The following is a 15,592-nucleotide window of genomic DNA, read 5'->3' on the forward strand; positions in this document are numbered from 1 at the left end:
GGGACCCCACAGAGAGGAGCTGCCTCTGTGATGAGCACAGCCCCAACAGGCTCTTTTTGGGGGGCCGTGGATCTGCGAGGGACTCGGTGAGGCTCAGTGAGCTGTGTCTGCAGCTTGGCCACAGCAGGAGGGGGTCCCAGGTCCAGCCTGGCCATTCCTGCACCAGAAGCATCGCGCTCTGGCTGCAGAGTGCTAGACACAGGGGCTGCAGCTGGACCCCAGGCTGTGATGAAGGGACTGAGCTTTATGCTGTAGGAAAGGGGTGTAAGGTCCCCAGCCTTTCCACATGCACACAACCCCCCATGCAACCAGTTTCTGAATTAGCTACCCTGGATGCACATGCCCAGGTGAGAGACATCCTCTGCCTGTCCCCAGCACACCTGCCCAACCCTGGCCACAGCCCACAGCCAGGGAAGGGCAGTCCCTGGCGCTGGGGAAGGGCTGTAGGCAGGGCTCCATCCCAGCCCCACACAGAGATCTGGGTGCCCCTGAGGCCCATAGCCCCCACAGCCAGGCACTGCCCCAGCTGGGGCACCCATGGCATACAGAGCACAGGCAGCGGAGCTGGTTTGCATAGTTCTGAACATTTAATAACTCAGTCTCTCTAGCGTTATATCCACATCCATTAAATTAAAAACAGGCTCAGGAGGCAGCTCCCGGCTGATTAAATTACAAGAAAAAATTACTGTGCACCAAAAAGTTGTTATAGAAAAATAGTCCTGTGGCCCCTGGCCAGCGGCTCTGTCCGTGCTGGCGCAGGTGGAGCCTGCACCATGGCCCCGGTGTGCGGCGGCGGACGGCAGAGGGGCCCGTGGCACTGGCCCCCAGCCCACAGGGAAGGGGCAGCGAGGGGAAGGGCTCCAGCGGGGAGCAGAACAGATTGTCACCAAGTGGGGGCAAGGCACGTCGGGGGCGAGGGCTGCAGGAATGCCGGGCGCTGCCCAGCACAGGCAGGACGCAGGCAGAGCTGGGGCAGTGCTGGCACTGGCGCCAGCCGACAGTCCCAGCCAGCAGCACCTACAGCCCTGCCCAGGGGCAGAACACGAGGGGCCAGAGGCAGCCCCCACAGCAGGGATGTGCGAGGGGTCCCTGCCCAGGTGGGCGCTGTGCTGGGGCACAGGGGCAGGCGGTGCCCAGCCTGGTGCCCCCCGGTGCCAGGGCCCTGCCCGCCGCAGCAGCGGCGCTGGGACAGGCAGGCAGGGGCAGCAGCAGCTGAGGCCTGGCCGTTATTGCTGTTGAAGGGCACGGGTGGAAGCGGACAGGCCCAGGGGAGGCGGCAGGGAGCTGGGACACAACAAACTGAGCCTGGGACACAGCTCTGCAGGGGCCGAGGGTGGGAGGGGCAGGGGGACACTGTGGCACAGGCTGGGCTCAGCCCTGGGGGCAGAGCCACCCCGCCCCAGCCAGCAAACCTTGAGCCGTGGCAACCCAGGGCCATGACACGCTGCCCACCCTGGAGAATTCACAGGGCCTCAGCAGCAGCCAAGTACTCAGCAGGGCACCACTGCCACCAAACACCTGGCATGGGGCGCAGGGTGGACGCAGGGGCAGCAGAGATGGCGCAGGACTGGGACGGTGTTGTGCTGGGGATGGTGCCTGCAGGACCCTGCCTGGCCACCCAGACTGGGGCTGAGGGACGGTGCCAGTGCGTGGGAGCCCCGGGCTGCTGCAGTGCAGGAAGAGGACAGGGGCAGAGTCCAGGGCCCCTCAGCCTCACTGCGCCAGCCCTGCAGTGCTGGGCAGGGAGGAAGGAGGGGCAGGAGGGCTCATCAAAGGGCACTTTGGTCTCTGATGAAGGCAGTCCTCTCGCTGTGGGCCTCATAATCCTCACCGTCCGACTCAGAGGGACCCTCCTCCTGCCAGATGTCGGAGGGGAGCCCCTTGTAGGAGATGATCCCGCTGTCCAGGGCATACACTTTCACACCCCGCAGGCTGAAGCCTGAGCGTGCTTGCAGCACCAAGAAGATGGTGACGAAGATGATGACGATGAGGATGCAGCTGAGGCTGGCGATGAGGACAGGCAAGTTGACCGGAGGGGGGGCCTCAGCTGGTCCCTCGCCATCTGCCAGGGCGGGGGACGCACGGCTGCTCTGTGTCTGGTGGGAACAGGAGAAGTCCAGGCTGCTGAAGTGAGAGTGTGCAGGACAGGTGAGGCACTGGTTGGGGCCAGGTCCCGCACAGGTGGCACAGGAGGGGTGGCAGGGCAGGCAGAGGTGGGGTGCAATGGGCTCCACGCTGTTCTCCAGGTTGTAGTGCGTGCTCTGGACGCCGGGTGCGAAACCAGGAGGGCAGCGCTTCAGGCAGCTCTTCTGGTGCAGGTAGTAGCCCTCCTCACAGACTATGGGACAGGCAGGGTCAGCACGGGCTGGGGCTGCCTGCGCCCACACTCTCTCCCTGCTAGCCCCATACTCACCCACACAGGTCTGGCTGGGGGTCAGGGTCTTGCAGCCACTGCTCTCCAGCTGGTTGGAGAGGCTGGGGGACTCGGTGGCCGTCCCATACAGCACAAGTGTGAACTTGGTGAGTGTGCCTGCAACAACGCAGAGTGAGCACCACAGAGCTGCCCACCAGAGCACCCACGCCCACGACAGGCACAGGGAGGGGGCTCATGCTGGTCCCCCATCCTGGCTGCCAGGGTCAGCAGGGTTGTGCCCAGCACCTGGGAGAGTGCTCCTTGTGGGGCCATGCCCCTGCACAGCAGCCCCAAGGGGCACGGGGTCATGTGAGCTGGCATGGGGTCTCCTTCTGCCTGGACTCTCACTGCCCCAGAGGGGCTGCAGCACCATCCCACACGCCCAAGTCCAGCCTCTCCCCAGCCAATCACCCAAAACGGATATCCAAGATGCTACTGGCTCAGCTCAGGAGCATGGGGGGAAGCCGGGTGAGCATGCAGCTCGCATCCCACACTTGGAGGGAGGCAGTGGATGGGGAAGCACACCCCTACCGTAGTTCTTGGCATCACTGGTGTTCTCGATCTCTAGCACCCACTCCCCAGAGGGGTCCTCATCCCACGAGTGCGTTGTCATGAAGGCCCAGTCATTGAAGCCATCGGCCGAGAAGTCGTGGGGCCTGAGGCACAGAGGCAAGACGTGGGTGTTAGCACACCCCAAGCTGAGCTGTGCCAGCCTCGGCCGGGGCGCCCCGCAGCCCAGCACGCACCTGGCGGCCAGCAGGGTGGAGCGGGTGCCCATGGGGCTGACCAGGTGGATGGCCAGGTCCCCGCGGCGGTTGTAGGACAGCGTCAGCCTGGCCTGCGCGTGCTCCAGCCGGCTGATGTAGTTGGCTTTCCCCAGGCAGGCATCCACCTTCCGCCGCACCTCCAGACGCTTCCCGATGTCCCTGCCGAGGACAGGCGCCTGTGAGCCAGTCCCAGACCAGGGGACATACCACAGTCCACATTCCCTGCTGTGGGGCCCTGCAGCTGTCCTGGGGACTGGGCACCAGGGCAGCTAGAGCGGCAATCAAATCTGCACTGAGTCAGAGTGGCACCACCACTGTACCTTCCCCAGATGGGTGCAGGCAGGAGAAGGGGTGCCCCAGCTCCTGGGCATGGGGGAAGGGGGAGCTGCACTACCCCGTGCTGCCTCCCCATGCACCACTCCATGCCAGCCCTGAATAGTCCCTTTATTCAGGCTCTGCAGGCCAGCTACAGCCAGCACAGCACAGCCAGGGATGGGATGGGCAGAGCCATCCCCATCCTGCTGCTGGCCTGTGGCCGCTCCCCCCTGGTGAGCACAGGATGTGCTGCTGTATCCACACAGGGCTGGCTCCCCAGAGGGGACAGGGCAGGGCCCAGCCCTCGCTCCCTTCATGCACAGGAACACGATCCCCCCACCCCGGAGCCCCTAGGGAGTGCCCTGGCCACAGACAAGACTGCACATGCTGCACTGTGGCAGCAGCAGCCAAGCAGGAGTCAAAGGAGCTTCTGTCTGCCCCCTGAAAAGCCCCTCTGTCCAGGATGACTCGTGCTGGCTGCACCCCAACCGCAGCGCCCCAGTCTGCCCACATTCACAGCCCAGCCCCATGGCCAGGAGGCTCATTGGTGACAGCAGAGCAGGATGGCTGGAGGCGCCTTTCCCAGCTGTCCCCAGGCTCTCGCAGCAGGATGCTCCAAGGGTCCCAGCAGCAGTTCAGTCCCTGAGATTCACCCCACTCCCTGCTCTGGCCCAGAGGCTCTCAAGCCCCTACGCAGAACAGATGCTGAGTGATCCTCTCCTGGGCTCACCAGCCCATACCTGGGCTCTGCAAGGATGTCAATGACACACTTCCTCTGAGGTCCCACCGTGGTCCAGTTCTTGGCCAGGCTCACCATGGCCCCAGCATCCAGCAGGCCGTAGCCATATGAGTGGCTCACTGTGGACAAAGAGGGGGTCAGTGCCCTCCTGGGGGTACCCAGTGGGGGATGTTTGCCTGGCCACGCTGCATGCTCACTGGGCCCTCCTGCCTCCTTCACCCACAGGGCTGCCAGGGCACTCTGCCCAGCACCCTATGGCTACTGGCACACATGGGATGGGAGGCCCTGGTCCCAGCTCAGCACCGCAGTACCTTTGCGGCCAACGCCGTTGGTGACCCAGTCATTGGCATTCAGGTGAGCAGGCTTCGAGGTCTGCACCACCAGGTGCTGCATGTCCCGCCACGTCAGGTTCTTGCTGCAGGAGACACGGAGCTCAGTCAGTGCCAGGTCCAGGTCCAGGGCTGGCACAGCCCCCCGTGCAGCCCCCTCAGTGCTGCCCTTACTTGGCCTCCAGGGCGAGGGCGATGATGCCCGCGGCCAGCGGCGCCGAGGCCGACGTCCCGGTGTGCAGCTCGGTGCACTTCTGCCTGAGGTCAGTGGTCACCTGCCAGGAGGAGCACCAGGGCAGGGAATGCTGCAGGCACATCCCACCCCCCAAGCCCCTGGCCCGGGACGGCTGCAGCCCCCACTCACAATCTGCTTCTCGTTCTGGTTGCCACTGCTGTAGGTGGTGGCGAGGGTGGAGGAGCAGGCCTCGCTGTACCAGGGCACGTTGCCGTACTGGGTGGTGCTGCTGATGGACAGCGTGTAGATGCTGTTGGTGTAACCGTCACAGTTGCAGCTGTCGTGCTCGCGGCCCCCGTTCCCAGATGCCCAGACGAAGATGGAGCCCAGCCCGCCTCGGCCCTGCCAGCAGAGGCAGGGTGAGGGCAAGCACCAGCACTGCCACACACAGCAAACCCCAGGCTGGAGCTGGGGACAAGTGGATGGCGCCAGTCTGAGTCCGACAGACAGAGCAGATGCAGCTGGGACACGGGGGACAGCAGGACACCCCAGTCATAGCCCACCAACCTGGGCACCCTCACCACCACTGTGCCCAGCACCTCGGCAGAGGCTCCAGGGCTGTCCCAGTGGATGATACACCAGGAGCAGGAGGCCTAGACAATGTCAGGCTTCCAGGAACTCGAGTCTTTTTTTGCTCATAAGTCACCTGGCCTGACTCTCTCTGTGTGTGATTGCCCAACAGAGCTGTGGGAGCCCCAGCACAGTCCCATTTATGCCTCAGCACCAAAACGTGGCAGCTACCCTGGCAGAGGAAGTGACAGAGTCAGCATGGCACCACATGCATCTCTGTAGGGAATCCTGGGCAGAACATGACACAGCTCCCCAGGCAGGTGACACTGCCAGCACAAAGAGACAGTGGAGATGGGTGGGTGGAGGAAGCAAGGGTGAGCAGCTGGCACGAAACCAGACAAGAACCAGGAGAGGGCTTGGGAGAGCAGGGAGAGAGCATCCCACACAGGAGCCCTCACAGCAGTGAGATAACACCACATGGGAGTGGTCCTGACTCAGAACCATCACACAGGAAGAACAAGAAAAACTAACAGAGCCTGATCCTGGAGATGGCTCACCCTGGGAGGGCCAGGGTTACAACCAGGGCAGGCAGAGGGAAGGGAGGAGGGCAGGAGTAAGGCCAGTGTTCCCCCAGCAAACCCTCCTTCTCACCTGGTTGACCCCACGGAAGAAAGCCTCCTCTGCCAGCCGGGCCGGGCCATCCACGGTCTTGCCGTCGTCCTCAGGGCCCCAGCTGGCACTGTAGATGTGGATGTGGTTGGGGTTGAGACCCAGGGAATGGGCCTCCACAGCATCAGTCACTTCCCCATCCAGCATGCGCACACCTAGGGCCAGGGAGCAAATGTCACTGGGGCAGAGTGCCACCTCTGAGAGCCCCCCAAGCCCTGCTGCACCCGTGCCACAGGCTGTCACAGGCCTGCTGCAGCCAGCAGTGCCCCCAGCTCAGCTGCTGCTGTGGCCATCCGAGGCCCAGGGGAGCCAGGGCAGGCAGCACCCACCTCCGATCCGGGCATTGTAGGCCACGCCAACACCACAGATGCCATTGTTTGCCACAGCTGCCACCTCCCCAGCACAGCGTGTGCCATGTCTGCAACAAAGCAGAAGCGTGGTCACTCGGGCTGTGAGGAGCACAGGGGTGAGTATGGCTGCAGCCCCAGCAGCCCCACCCAGGCTGCTTCTCATCCCCTCCAACCAGGGAGCCAATGAAGGCTCCTCCATCTGCCTCCTGCTCCAGGGCCCGGCACTCAACAGCCCACACTGGCTCTGGGCAGAAAAATGATGCTGCTCATGCCAAAAAAGGTTCCCCATGGGGCTGGAGTATGCTGCCAGCCCCACAGCTTCCAGTGGCCCATATGGGGGGGCACTGCATTAACTCCCTTCTACACTAAGGCTCTGCATCTTCCCTCCCTCCTGTCTCACCTGTTGTCATTCATCTGTGTGTAGCGGGGCTGCGGGTCTGGGTCCTGGTCATTGACATCAAAACTTGCCCCTGGGTCCTGGAAGACAATGTGAACACTTGGAGACTGTCTGCCTTAGCCACCGAGCCCCAGTGCCCCTCACACTGAGGCTGAGCTCAGCAGGTGGGGCAGGCTCCAACCCCACCTCCAATGTCCCTCCATGGTGGGCACCAGATCTGTACCTCACAGCTCTGGGGCTGCCCTGCATGGACACAGGTGCCCAGAGCAGCTCCCACAGCACTCTGCCCCACACCATCACCCAAACTCACATAGTTGGCCTCCAGGTCAGGGTGGTTCTTCTCGATGCCATCATCCAGGATGGACACCACTATGCCCTTGCCTGTGTATCCCTGCTCCCAGGCCTGGCGCACGTTCAGGTCCCGCTGGTTGGTGTTGTACTGCCAAGAGAAGCCTTGGCACTAGGAGATGTGTCCAGCCATAGCCAACGTGATGGGTGTGTGCCCAAAACCCACCCAGCTCTTACCCAGCTCCTCTGTGGGCTGTGACAAGGAACCCCAGGGACCTGGGCACAGGGCTGAGCACAACTAGCTGAGAAGGGCTGCTCTGAAAGCAAGACTGAGCCCCAGACAAGGCACCCTTTGCAGAGATCAGACTTGTTCCCAAGCAAGCAGAGGCATGAATCCATTACTGGGCCAGGCTAAAGGCTGTACCTCCTAGGCCAGCTCCCCCAGCCCTCCCAGCACTCCAGCCAGGAGCCACAGCTCTGTGAGCAGAGCCCCTTCCCTGGGGTGTTCCCATAACACTCACTGGGTGCCTGCCCCAGGCTTTCCCCCTTCTCCTCCCTCTGCCTGCCAGCAGTCCTTAGGTGTCACATCTGTGTCCCCAGACTCGCACACTCCCTCCCTTGCCCGACACTCACCAGGTACCACTGCTGCGGGAACTTGGGGTCCGTGGGCTCCATGAAAACGTCTCGCTTGGTCCTGCGCTTTGCCACCTGCTGCTCCAGCCACTGCACCTGAGGGCAGAGAGGGCGTGGGGTCCCCTGCCAACCCCTCATGACACCAGCTCCTCATGACCCCAGCCCTCAGCCTGCCTGGAGGGGCTGTCCCTGGGAAGCTCCCAGTCAGCTCTGGCCCGCCAGCATATTGGACCTGTCAGAGCTGCTGCCACCCCCAGTCTGGCCCTCCAGGCCCCCTGCCTGGCTGTGCCCTGCAAAGGCACAGCAAAGGCTGTGCTCCAGTGGAGCAGGACGGTCAGAGTGCCAAGCTGCACTGAGAGCTGCTGAGAGCTGCCACACCACACGCCTTCCAGGGCCTGGGCTGAAGCCAGAGGATGGGGAAAACAGCAGCCCCCACACGCTACTGCTCTGGTATCTGTTTATTGCCCTGCACACCTCGTGCTGTGTACAGCTACACGGAGCTCTCCTGGGAACAGAGGCTCTGCTGGGCCCTGGGGCCGTAACAACCCACAGGCCACTGACACTGGCTCCACCAACCCTGCCCTTGCCAGACACGCCGTGGGCTCCCGCCTGCCTCTGCCAAGAACGGTTAAGGCAGCTCAGCCTGTCCCGTGCCCAGCAGTGGCTCACGAGCCCCTGCCAGGCGCCCCCCGCCGTACCTGCGGCTCCCGGGCCAAGCGGCTGTGCCAGGGCTGGTGCGGCGACAGGGAGCGCTTCACCACGCCTCGGTGCCGGAAGTGGTAATAGTCGCCAAAGATCTGCAACACAAAACTGCTCGTGGCACAGGCACCGCTGCCCCGGCCCTCCACACCCGCGTCCCTGGGCACCCGGGCAGCCACGCACAGGCTGGGCCCACTCCAGAGCGGCTGCTGGCGCTTGTGCCCAGTACTCTGCCAGCACCTCCTGCGAGGAGCCGCAGCTGGTCACAAGGCAGCTGGGGTAGCAGAAATGCAGCCATTGCACACCCCACTCTCCCTCAGGTCCCACATGGCAGCAAGTGTCACACTGTCCAAAAGAGCTACTGCCCTGGCAGGAAGGCCCCAGGCAAGCAGAGGCACAGAGGGACAGGCCCTTCATAGCCAGCCTGTGAGAGACACCAGACTCAGGAGACAAAACCACTGCTTCTCTCCCAGTGCCAAACAGCTCCTCCTGGAAGGAGGTCCCGGCAGCTCCAGGCCCCACACACCCAGATGTTCCCAGTCAGGGCACGGTCTGCAGCAGTCTCTGCACCTCTGGATAGGCTGTTAGCTTCTCCCCAAGTGCCCCACTGGAACAGCCACCCAGTGCCAGCCTCCACCTGGGGCACAGCCAGTTTCAGTGGGGCAGAGCAGGGGGCACGCAAGCGTCCAACCCCCAGTGCCCAACAGCCGTGCTCACCCCAGCTGCACTCCCATGGGGACACAGCCAGACTGAGAGCCCAGCACAGCCCAGCAGGGGCAGGATGGGAATCCAGCACAGCTGGTGGGGCCAGGAGGCCATGCTGCCACCCAGATGGTTATTTTTAAACCCCAAACCCTCCCCATCGCTGTCATTTCCGTATCCCCTCCCGCACGTCCTGGGGCTGAGGACACAATGGCCCCACCCTGGCTGCCCAGGGCCTCCCAGCCCAGCAGCCTGCCCCAGCTGGGGAGAAGGGGCCAAGCAGGCAGCCAGCCCCCTGTGAGTCACAAAGCCCAGGCAGCAGCCACAGGCAGGATCCAGCTGCCCAGGCTGTGCCAGAGCCGAACGGGCTGGGCTGCAAGGGCTGTAGGAATATGAGGACATCTCACCCTCCTCCATCTCAGGCTACCTCAAAACAGTCTGTTTGGGACTAACAAACCACCCCGGCTGTTTGGACAGACTGCCAAGCAAGGTGCACCCAGCTGAGCACCCCCAGACCCAGGGCAGCAGCCAGCTCTCCCAGGTACACACCTGGTACCTGCTCCTCTGGCACACTGTGCTCCCCCAGGACAGCCCAGGATGCCTGTCAGTTCAGAGCCCTGAGGAGGTGTACAAGGTACAAAGCCTCTGCACAGGCCTGGTCGGGGAATGCAGGCTGGTTGCCCTCCCACAGCATCCCTCACCCCCTCCAGGATATGGACAGAGCCCAGATTGTTCCTGCACACACCACAGCTCTGACTGGTCATCCAGCTGGATTAGGTCTGCACTGACACTGTGGTGGCAGCCAGGAGCTGGCCAGCCCACACACTTCCACCCTAATCTCCACCATCCCTGTCCTCAGCAAGGGCAAAGCCACCCCCCAGCACCACGTGTCCCTGGTGCCAGTTCAGTGCTGCTGCCCTGGCCACAGCTCCCAATTACCCCAGCCAGTCCCAGGGCTAGAGGGCTGCCTCTGTGCCTGACCATGGCTCTGGGAGTGGAGCAACATGCTGGACCTGCAGCCCAGCAGTGTGGGAGACAGGACCACCCCCTCCCAGGATGGCACTGTCCTGCCAGCACAGCCCAGGGATGGCACCATCACTGCCCTTCCTAGTGACCCCAATCCCAGCAGCGGGGGGCAACGCCTGTGCCCCCTTCTCTGCACAATCCCACAGTGCAAACACCCCCACACACCTCACTCACTGCCACACACAGCCCCCACCTCTGACCCACAAGCCCCCCACTGTCCCATGTCCTCCTCAAGCCCTCCCCACAGCCACTGGAACCAGCCATGGGCCCTCTGCCCAAAGTGCCACTGGCTCCCACTCCGCAGGCAGCAGAGGAGCTGGGGATATGCCAGGACAGCAGAGCTTTGGGGACAGTGTCCAGAGCCCAGGCTGAGGCCAGGATCCCCTCAGATAAGGGCTGAGACACAACCCCCACAGTTTACTCCTATGGCACAAACCCTGGAGGGCTTGGGGCTCCCTGACCCAGGGGCCCTGAGTACCCAGTGCCCATGCACAGGACTCCTTTTCGGCAGCAGGACAAAGTCCCTGGCTCCTGCAGCAGCCACCTTCCCACTGCCACTGCTCCCAGCAGCTGCTCACAGTGAGGTCCTGACACCACAGCCACCAGTTGTGCAATTTCCTCTGGGATTTCACCCTGCACTTCCTTCCCAGAGAGACAGCTCCCTCCCAGCACAGCCACGCACACTGCCTGCTCCCTGGCTGACGGCAGGGAAAGCTGAGCCTTGGGGGACCTGCTGACACACCTTCTGCCAAGGACAGTTTTGGGGTAAGAATACACAGCTGCTGAGAGACCCTGTCCTGCTCAGCCAAGGCCATGCTGCACTGGGCAGCTTGCTCTGGGGAGCAACAGTGGAATCTGGAAGCCTTTTCATCTACCATCACACAGCACCTCCAGTCCAGTTCCTTCACGCTAGGATGGGCTTTTCCTCCTTCCTCATCCAGCAGGCAGAGTGCTGTGCCACTTGTGCCATGCCATGTCACCAGGAGGTCACAGTGACAGGGGGAGGCTCTGGCTGCATACAGTTAATTGCCACCATCAAGTCAATTGGCTCCACACAATCAATTGCCACCATCCAAGCAAATGCGGGAAGGCCACAGCAAACAGGCACCAACACAGTGACCCTGCTGCCAAAAAAGAGGAGGCCCAAAGCCACCTCTAGGACTAAGCTCAGCACCTGCTCAGACCATGGCAGAGAACATTAGCTCCATAAGAAGAAGGAAGCAGGAGACTTACCGGGCCTAGGTTGAGGAATCCATGCTTCCTGGCCAGCCTGTCAGCCTCCTGGGGTCCTGCAGGGACGAGCACAGCCCAGGTGTTGGTATAAATATGCTGGGCCAGCACCTCCTGGTCCAGGAGAGCGAGGGCAACCACCAGAGTCCAGAGCAACAGCAGCGAGCAGGGCCTCAGATCCATCAGAGTATCGGGGTTCCTCGAGCTGGGGAGCAGGAGGGTCCTGGGAGCAGCAGGTCCAGCAGCCTCCCAGCGTCAGCACTCCGAGGCACACCGGCCTCTCTGCCCTGCTGGTCCCAGCTCAGCCCGAGCCCACATGGGGCCAAGCCCACAAAAGCACAGCAACAGACCGTCCAGGACAGAAGCACGATCTGCAGAGAGACAAGACAGTGGTCAGGCCCAGGGCACCTTTCCTCAGAGCTAGGGAGGGCAGGCTGCACCGGCTGAGATGTGGCTCAGCCACTGGGCTCAGGGGCCCTGGCACACAGCCCCCGCTGTCCCCACGGCACAGGGACAGCCACGGAGCCGCCTGGCTTGGCAGTGTGCCCACACCTGCCCCTGCACAGAGACGCTGTTTGCCTTGCCTATTACCCAATGTTTGCTTATAAACAGGGAATCAACCAGCAGGAGAGGAGGGCACCAAGAGGTGAGGCCAGGGACACTGCTCTTCCTGCTGCCACTATCACTGCTCCAACTGGGATGGGACTATCTGGGTACAGAGGTGGGAGCAAATGGGATGGGAGGCCTGCCTCTCCAGCCCCAAGGGGAGACCAAAGGAGATGTCCCCAGGTGCTATGTGAAAAATCCTCGCAAAATGAGAGACGGGAAGGAGGAAAGTCAAGGGGAGCTCCTGACCTGCAGCCAGCACAGCCCCAGGCTCTCATCTCCCCAGCCATTGACCAGACAGCGCCTGGCAGCCATGGCAAGCGCTGCGCTGCCTGTCACCAGCAGCAGCTCAGCTCTGCCCTTCCTCTGGAGCACAACATGGTGACACCGCTGTGACTCATCCCCGCAACCCGGTGGAAACCAGGACCAGGAAAAGGGGCACGCTGTCACCTCCAGCATGAACCCAAGGATGCCCAAGAACAGCTCCCACGCGTGGGAGGGCAAACCCAAGAAGCTTGTAGGAAAGAGCAGGGAGTGACCAACCCAGGGTAAGGGAGCCCACGATATGACGATGCCAGGGTGAGCTCCACAACCAGAGCCCCAGAGGGACTCTGGAACATCTGGTCATGCTTCAGACACAGCTGGAAAGGTGAGAGCCGGCAGTACCCAGAAAAAAGAGCCACATCCCGCTCCGTCTAGAAGCGGCCAGAGCGAGCCGGCAGCCTGCGGTGCTGCCAGAGGAGAGAGCTCCTGGCAGCCGCCGGAGACCCCGCCGTAGGCACGGCATAGACAGTGCAGGACTCTGGCACAACGGCGTTTCTTCATCGGCGACCACAGCTCGGCCAGCCCCGGGCCAGACCGCCCCGCCGGAGCACGCAGAGCGGCGAGCAGCCGCCGGAGCCCCGGGAGCCCCGGGAGCCAGACTGCCAATGCCCACAGCACATCACGGCACAACGGAACGCTATCCGAAGGGTCTGCCAGTGTCCGTGCCCACACCTGGCCCCCGAGCCGGGCATCTCCCCGCCTCGCTGGTACCGGCGCCAGCAGCCACCCGCTCCGGCGGTGACCGCCGCACGTGGGGCCAGCCCGGCGGCCGGGGACAGCCGGGAGCCCGCGGTGCCCCGCCGCCAGCGAGCTCCGCGTGCCGGGACAGCGCGGCCCCGCACCCCGCCCCGAGCCGCGCTCCGGCCCCGCGCCTCGGCCCAAGGACCCGGGCCCGCACAGCCCCAGCCCGGCGGGCCCGGGCCTGCGCCCGCGGGGCGGCTCCAGCGCCGGAGCTCCGGACGGCGGCGGCCGGGCCGGGCCGGGGCGGGACGCGGCCTGGCTTCCCCTCGGCCCCCGGTAGCGGCGGCTCCGGCCGCCCCCGCCGCAATCCCCAGAGCGGCCGCCTGGCCCCGTACTCGCTCCCGGGCACCGCCGGGCCCCAGATCCCCGCCGGCGGCGCCCTAAGCCTGGGGCTGCCCAGCGCCCGCGGCCCAGCCCCGCCGCCGAGTCCCGTCCGGCGGGGCCGCCGCAGCTGTCAAACCGCGGTCACCGGCGGGTCGAGCCCTTCCGGACCGGTGCCGCTCCCGCGCCCTTACCGCGCGGCCTGCCCGCTGCGCTCCGCTCCGTCCCGTCGGCAGCCGGGCCCGTCTGTCGGCGGCGCCGCGTCACGCCGCGGGGCGCCCGGAGCGCCCGCCCCGGAGCCGGGCCCGGCCCAGGCAGGGGCGGCCGGGGCGGCCGCGGGGCCGCTTGTTTACGCCGCGCAGCTGTCAGCGCCGCCCGGCCCCGCCCCGACGGCCGCGCCACCGGCCCCGCGCGGCTCGCTCGGCACGGCACCGCTCGGCACGGCCCGGCCCGGCCGCCGCTCCGCCGGGCGCCGCCGGATGCCGTCACCGCCGCCCGCCCCTCCCGGCCCGTGCTGCGGCGCCGGGGCCGGCACCGACCCCCGGCGGCCCCTCCGCCCGGGGCACCGCCAGCATCGGCGCCCTTCCCTGTCGGCAGTAGCGGGCACGGCTCGGGGCTCTGCGCGGCCTCTCCTGCAGCCGAGCATGGGGCTGTCCTTGCCGCCGGGGGTTCCCATGGCAGCCCAGGCAGGGGAGCCGCTCTGCGCTGTGGCAGCTGCCAGCCCCGCCATGGCCGCGGCACCGGCCGGGTGTCAGGCTGCCTGCCGCCAAGGGCGCGCAGAGATGCCCCGTCTCCCACCTGGCACAGCTTGGTGCGCTGGGCTGCCACACGGGGCTGGCAGGACACGAGCCCCGCCGGATGAGCCTGTTCAGCCCTGGCAGACCGCGGAGCGGGGAGCTCCCCAGCCGGGCTGCGGGAACCGCACTTCCATGAGGTCCGTATCGTGGGGCTGCAAGCCCAGGTCGGTGTCCAGCAGCCTGACAGAGAAACTGTCTGGTAAGGAACAACACAAGGAAAGTCTATCAGCCCCGTTTCTTCCACCAAGGAAAAAAAGGTAAGAAGTGAAACACAGCTTCAGTCATTTGTAAAGAAAAGCCCGCTGTGGGCACGGGACCGTGTCATTAGCAACACAAATGCAGCAGAACCCAAAGTGACCTGAACCCAAACTGACCTGAATCCTCCACACCTCGATGAGTCTGGCAGCCCTCGGCAGGAGCAGGTCCTAGTGCTCTTTACAGAGAAAAGGAAGTCACTCAGATACCATGGTCGAGATAGTGAAGCACAGCAATCACACAGGAAACAGTCACCTTGGTAACCGAGATGCTGAGAACAGCCCAGAAAATCTAGCACAGGGCAGGTTGCTGTGCTAAACTGGGTTAGTTCTGCAGGTATTTAGGATGGGCACCCAGCCCCAAGTGCTGCACCAGAGACCCCCAGCCACAGGGGCTGTGGTTGCCCAGGCCCACCGTCACGGCCACGGTGCTGCAGGGGGAGAAGGCACCCACCAGACAGGCAGCACTCACCCAGAGTCACTGCAGCACACTCAGGAGTTGTCCCTGGAGCTGGCCAGCCCAGGCCAGCCCTTGGGGAGCCAGCTGTGTCCCACGGGGTTATATAGAGGATGCATGGACAGGGAGCTGGAGCCCGGAGCCGCGGTGGGTGGGAGGATGGGAGGCAGGCTGCCTGCCCCACCCATGAACCTTACCTCTGGATGCCTCTTTTGGGCGCTGGCAGCCGTGCCTGGGCAGGTGAGGAGCTGCTGCACCCGGCCCTGTGACACGGGAGCTGAGAGGAGCTGACAAAGGGCCCTTGTCCCACGGGCAGGCAGGAAGAACCGCTCTTACATAACCCTGGCCTGGGACCCGCGCTGACCCCGCTGCCCTGCCAAAGAAAACGCCTGTGCCAGGAAGCACCTGGCTGCAGGTGGCACAGCGCCACGGACGGGAGGCAGAGCCGCTGTCCCCGAGCCCCCTGGGGCACAGCTGCACCAGGAGCAGGGCCTGGGGCCTGCCATGGATCTGAGCAGCTGCTGTGCCCCACTCACCTCAGTCTGCCGGGCACCCCTGTCTGCCCCAGCCACCACGCAGCGAGGGGGTGAAACAGCTGCTTCTGCACATCTGCCAGGATCATGAACCCTCCCCCGGAGGAAGGGACCTTGGGAACCATGGCTCAGAAGCACCAGTACAGCCCAGGAGACACCAGCAGCAGCTGCTCCATGCAGCAGTGCCCAGCAAACTGGCAGCACTACTGCCAGCCAGCCCTACTGTCCCGTCCTGGGAGGTGTGCCCTGCCTCCTCT

General features: G+C 64.4%; 1 protein-coding gene across 2 annotated transcripts; it reads right to left on the reverse strand.

The window, feature by feature from the left end:
* Positions 1 to 565: 565 nt before the first annotated feature.
* On the reverse strand, positions 566 to 13,625 carry FURIN (furin, paired basic amino acid cleaving enzyme). Of its 2 annotated transcripts, XM_079317862.1 has the most exons (16): positions 13,489 to 13,625; positions 11,306 to 11,673; positions 8,344 to 8,442; positions 7,646 to 7,741; positions 7,035 to 7,163; positions 6,728 to 6,804; positions 6,307 to 6,395; positions 5,960 to 6,132; positions 4,928 to 5,140; positions 4,738 to 4,838; positions 4,546 to 4,649; positions 4,236 to 4,353; positions 3,160 to 3,339; positions 2,945 to 3,069; positions 2,414 to 2,530; positions 566 to 2,338 (listed from the first exon to the last, which is right to left on the reverse strand). In XM_079317862.1, the coding sequence occupies exons 2-16, from the start codon at positions 11,483 to 11,485 to the stop codon at positions 1,770 to 1,772; spliced, it is 2,370 nt and encodes a 789-aa protein (XP_079173988.1). In that variant the 5' UTR covers positions 11,486 to 11,673; positions 13,489 to 13,625; the 3' UTR covers positions 566 to 1,769. The 2 variants fall into 2 exon arrangements, with proteins under 2 accessions (XP_079173988.1, XP_079173989.1); XM_079317863.1 differs by lacking the exon at positions 8,344 to 8,442.
* Between the last annotated feature and the right edge of the window lie 1,967 nt (positions 13,626 to 15,592).

Source organism: Erithacus rubecula (assembly GCF_903797595.1).
Source record: "Erithacus rubecula genome assembly, chromosome: 14".
NCBI classification, from domain to species: Eukaryota; Metazoa; Chordata; class Aves; order Passeriformes; family Muscicapidae; genus Erithacus; species Erithacus rubecula.

What these genes read in the sequence shown, in the direction of transcription:
- FURIN (XM_079317862.1), bottom strand. Translation starts at nt 11,485, where the DNA reads ATGGATCTGAGGCCCTGCTCGCTGCTGTTGCTCTGGACTCTGGTGGTT. An exon ending in GCTTGGCCCGGGAGCCGCAG is followed by an intron (nt 7,742 to 8,343) that starts GTACGGCGGGGG and finishes CTCTGCCCTCAG; the next exon opens with GTGCAGTGGCTGGAGCAGCA. An exon ending in ACACAGATGAATGACAACAG is followed by an intron (nt 6,396 to 6,727) that starts GTGAGACAGGAG and finishes GCTTTGTTGCAG; the next exon opens with ACATGGCACACGCTGTGCTG.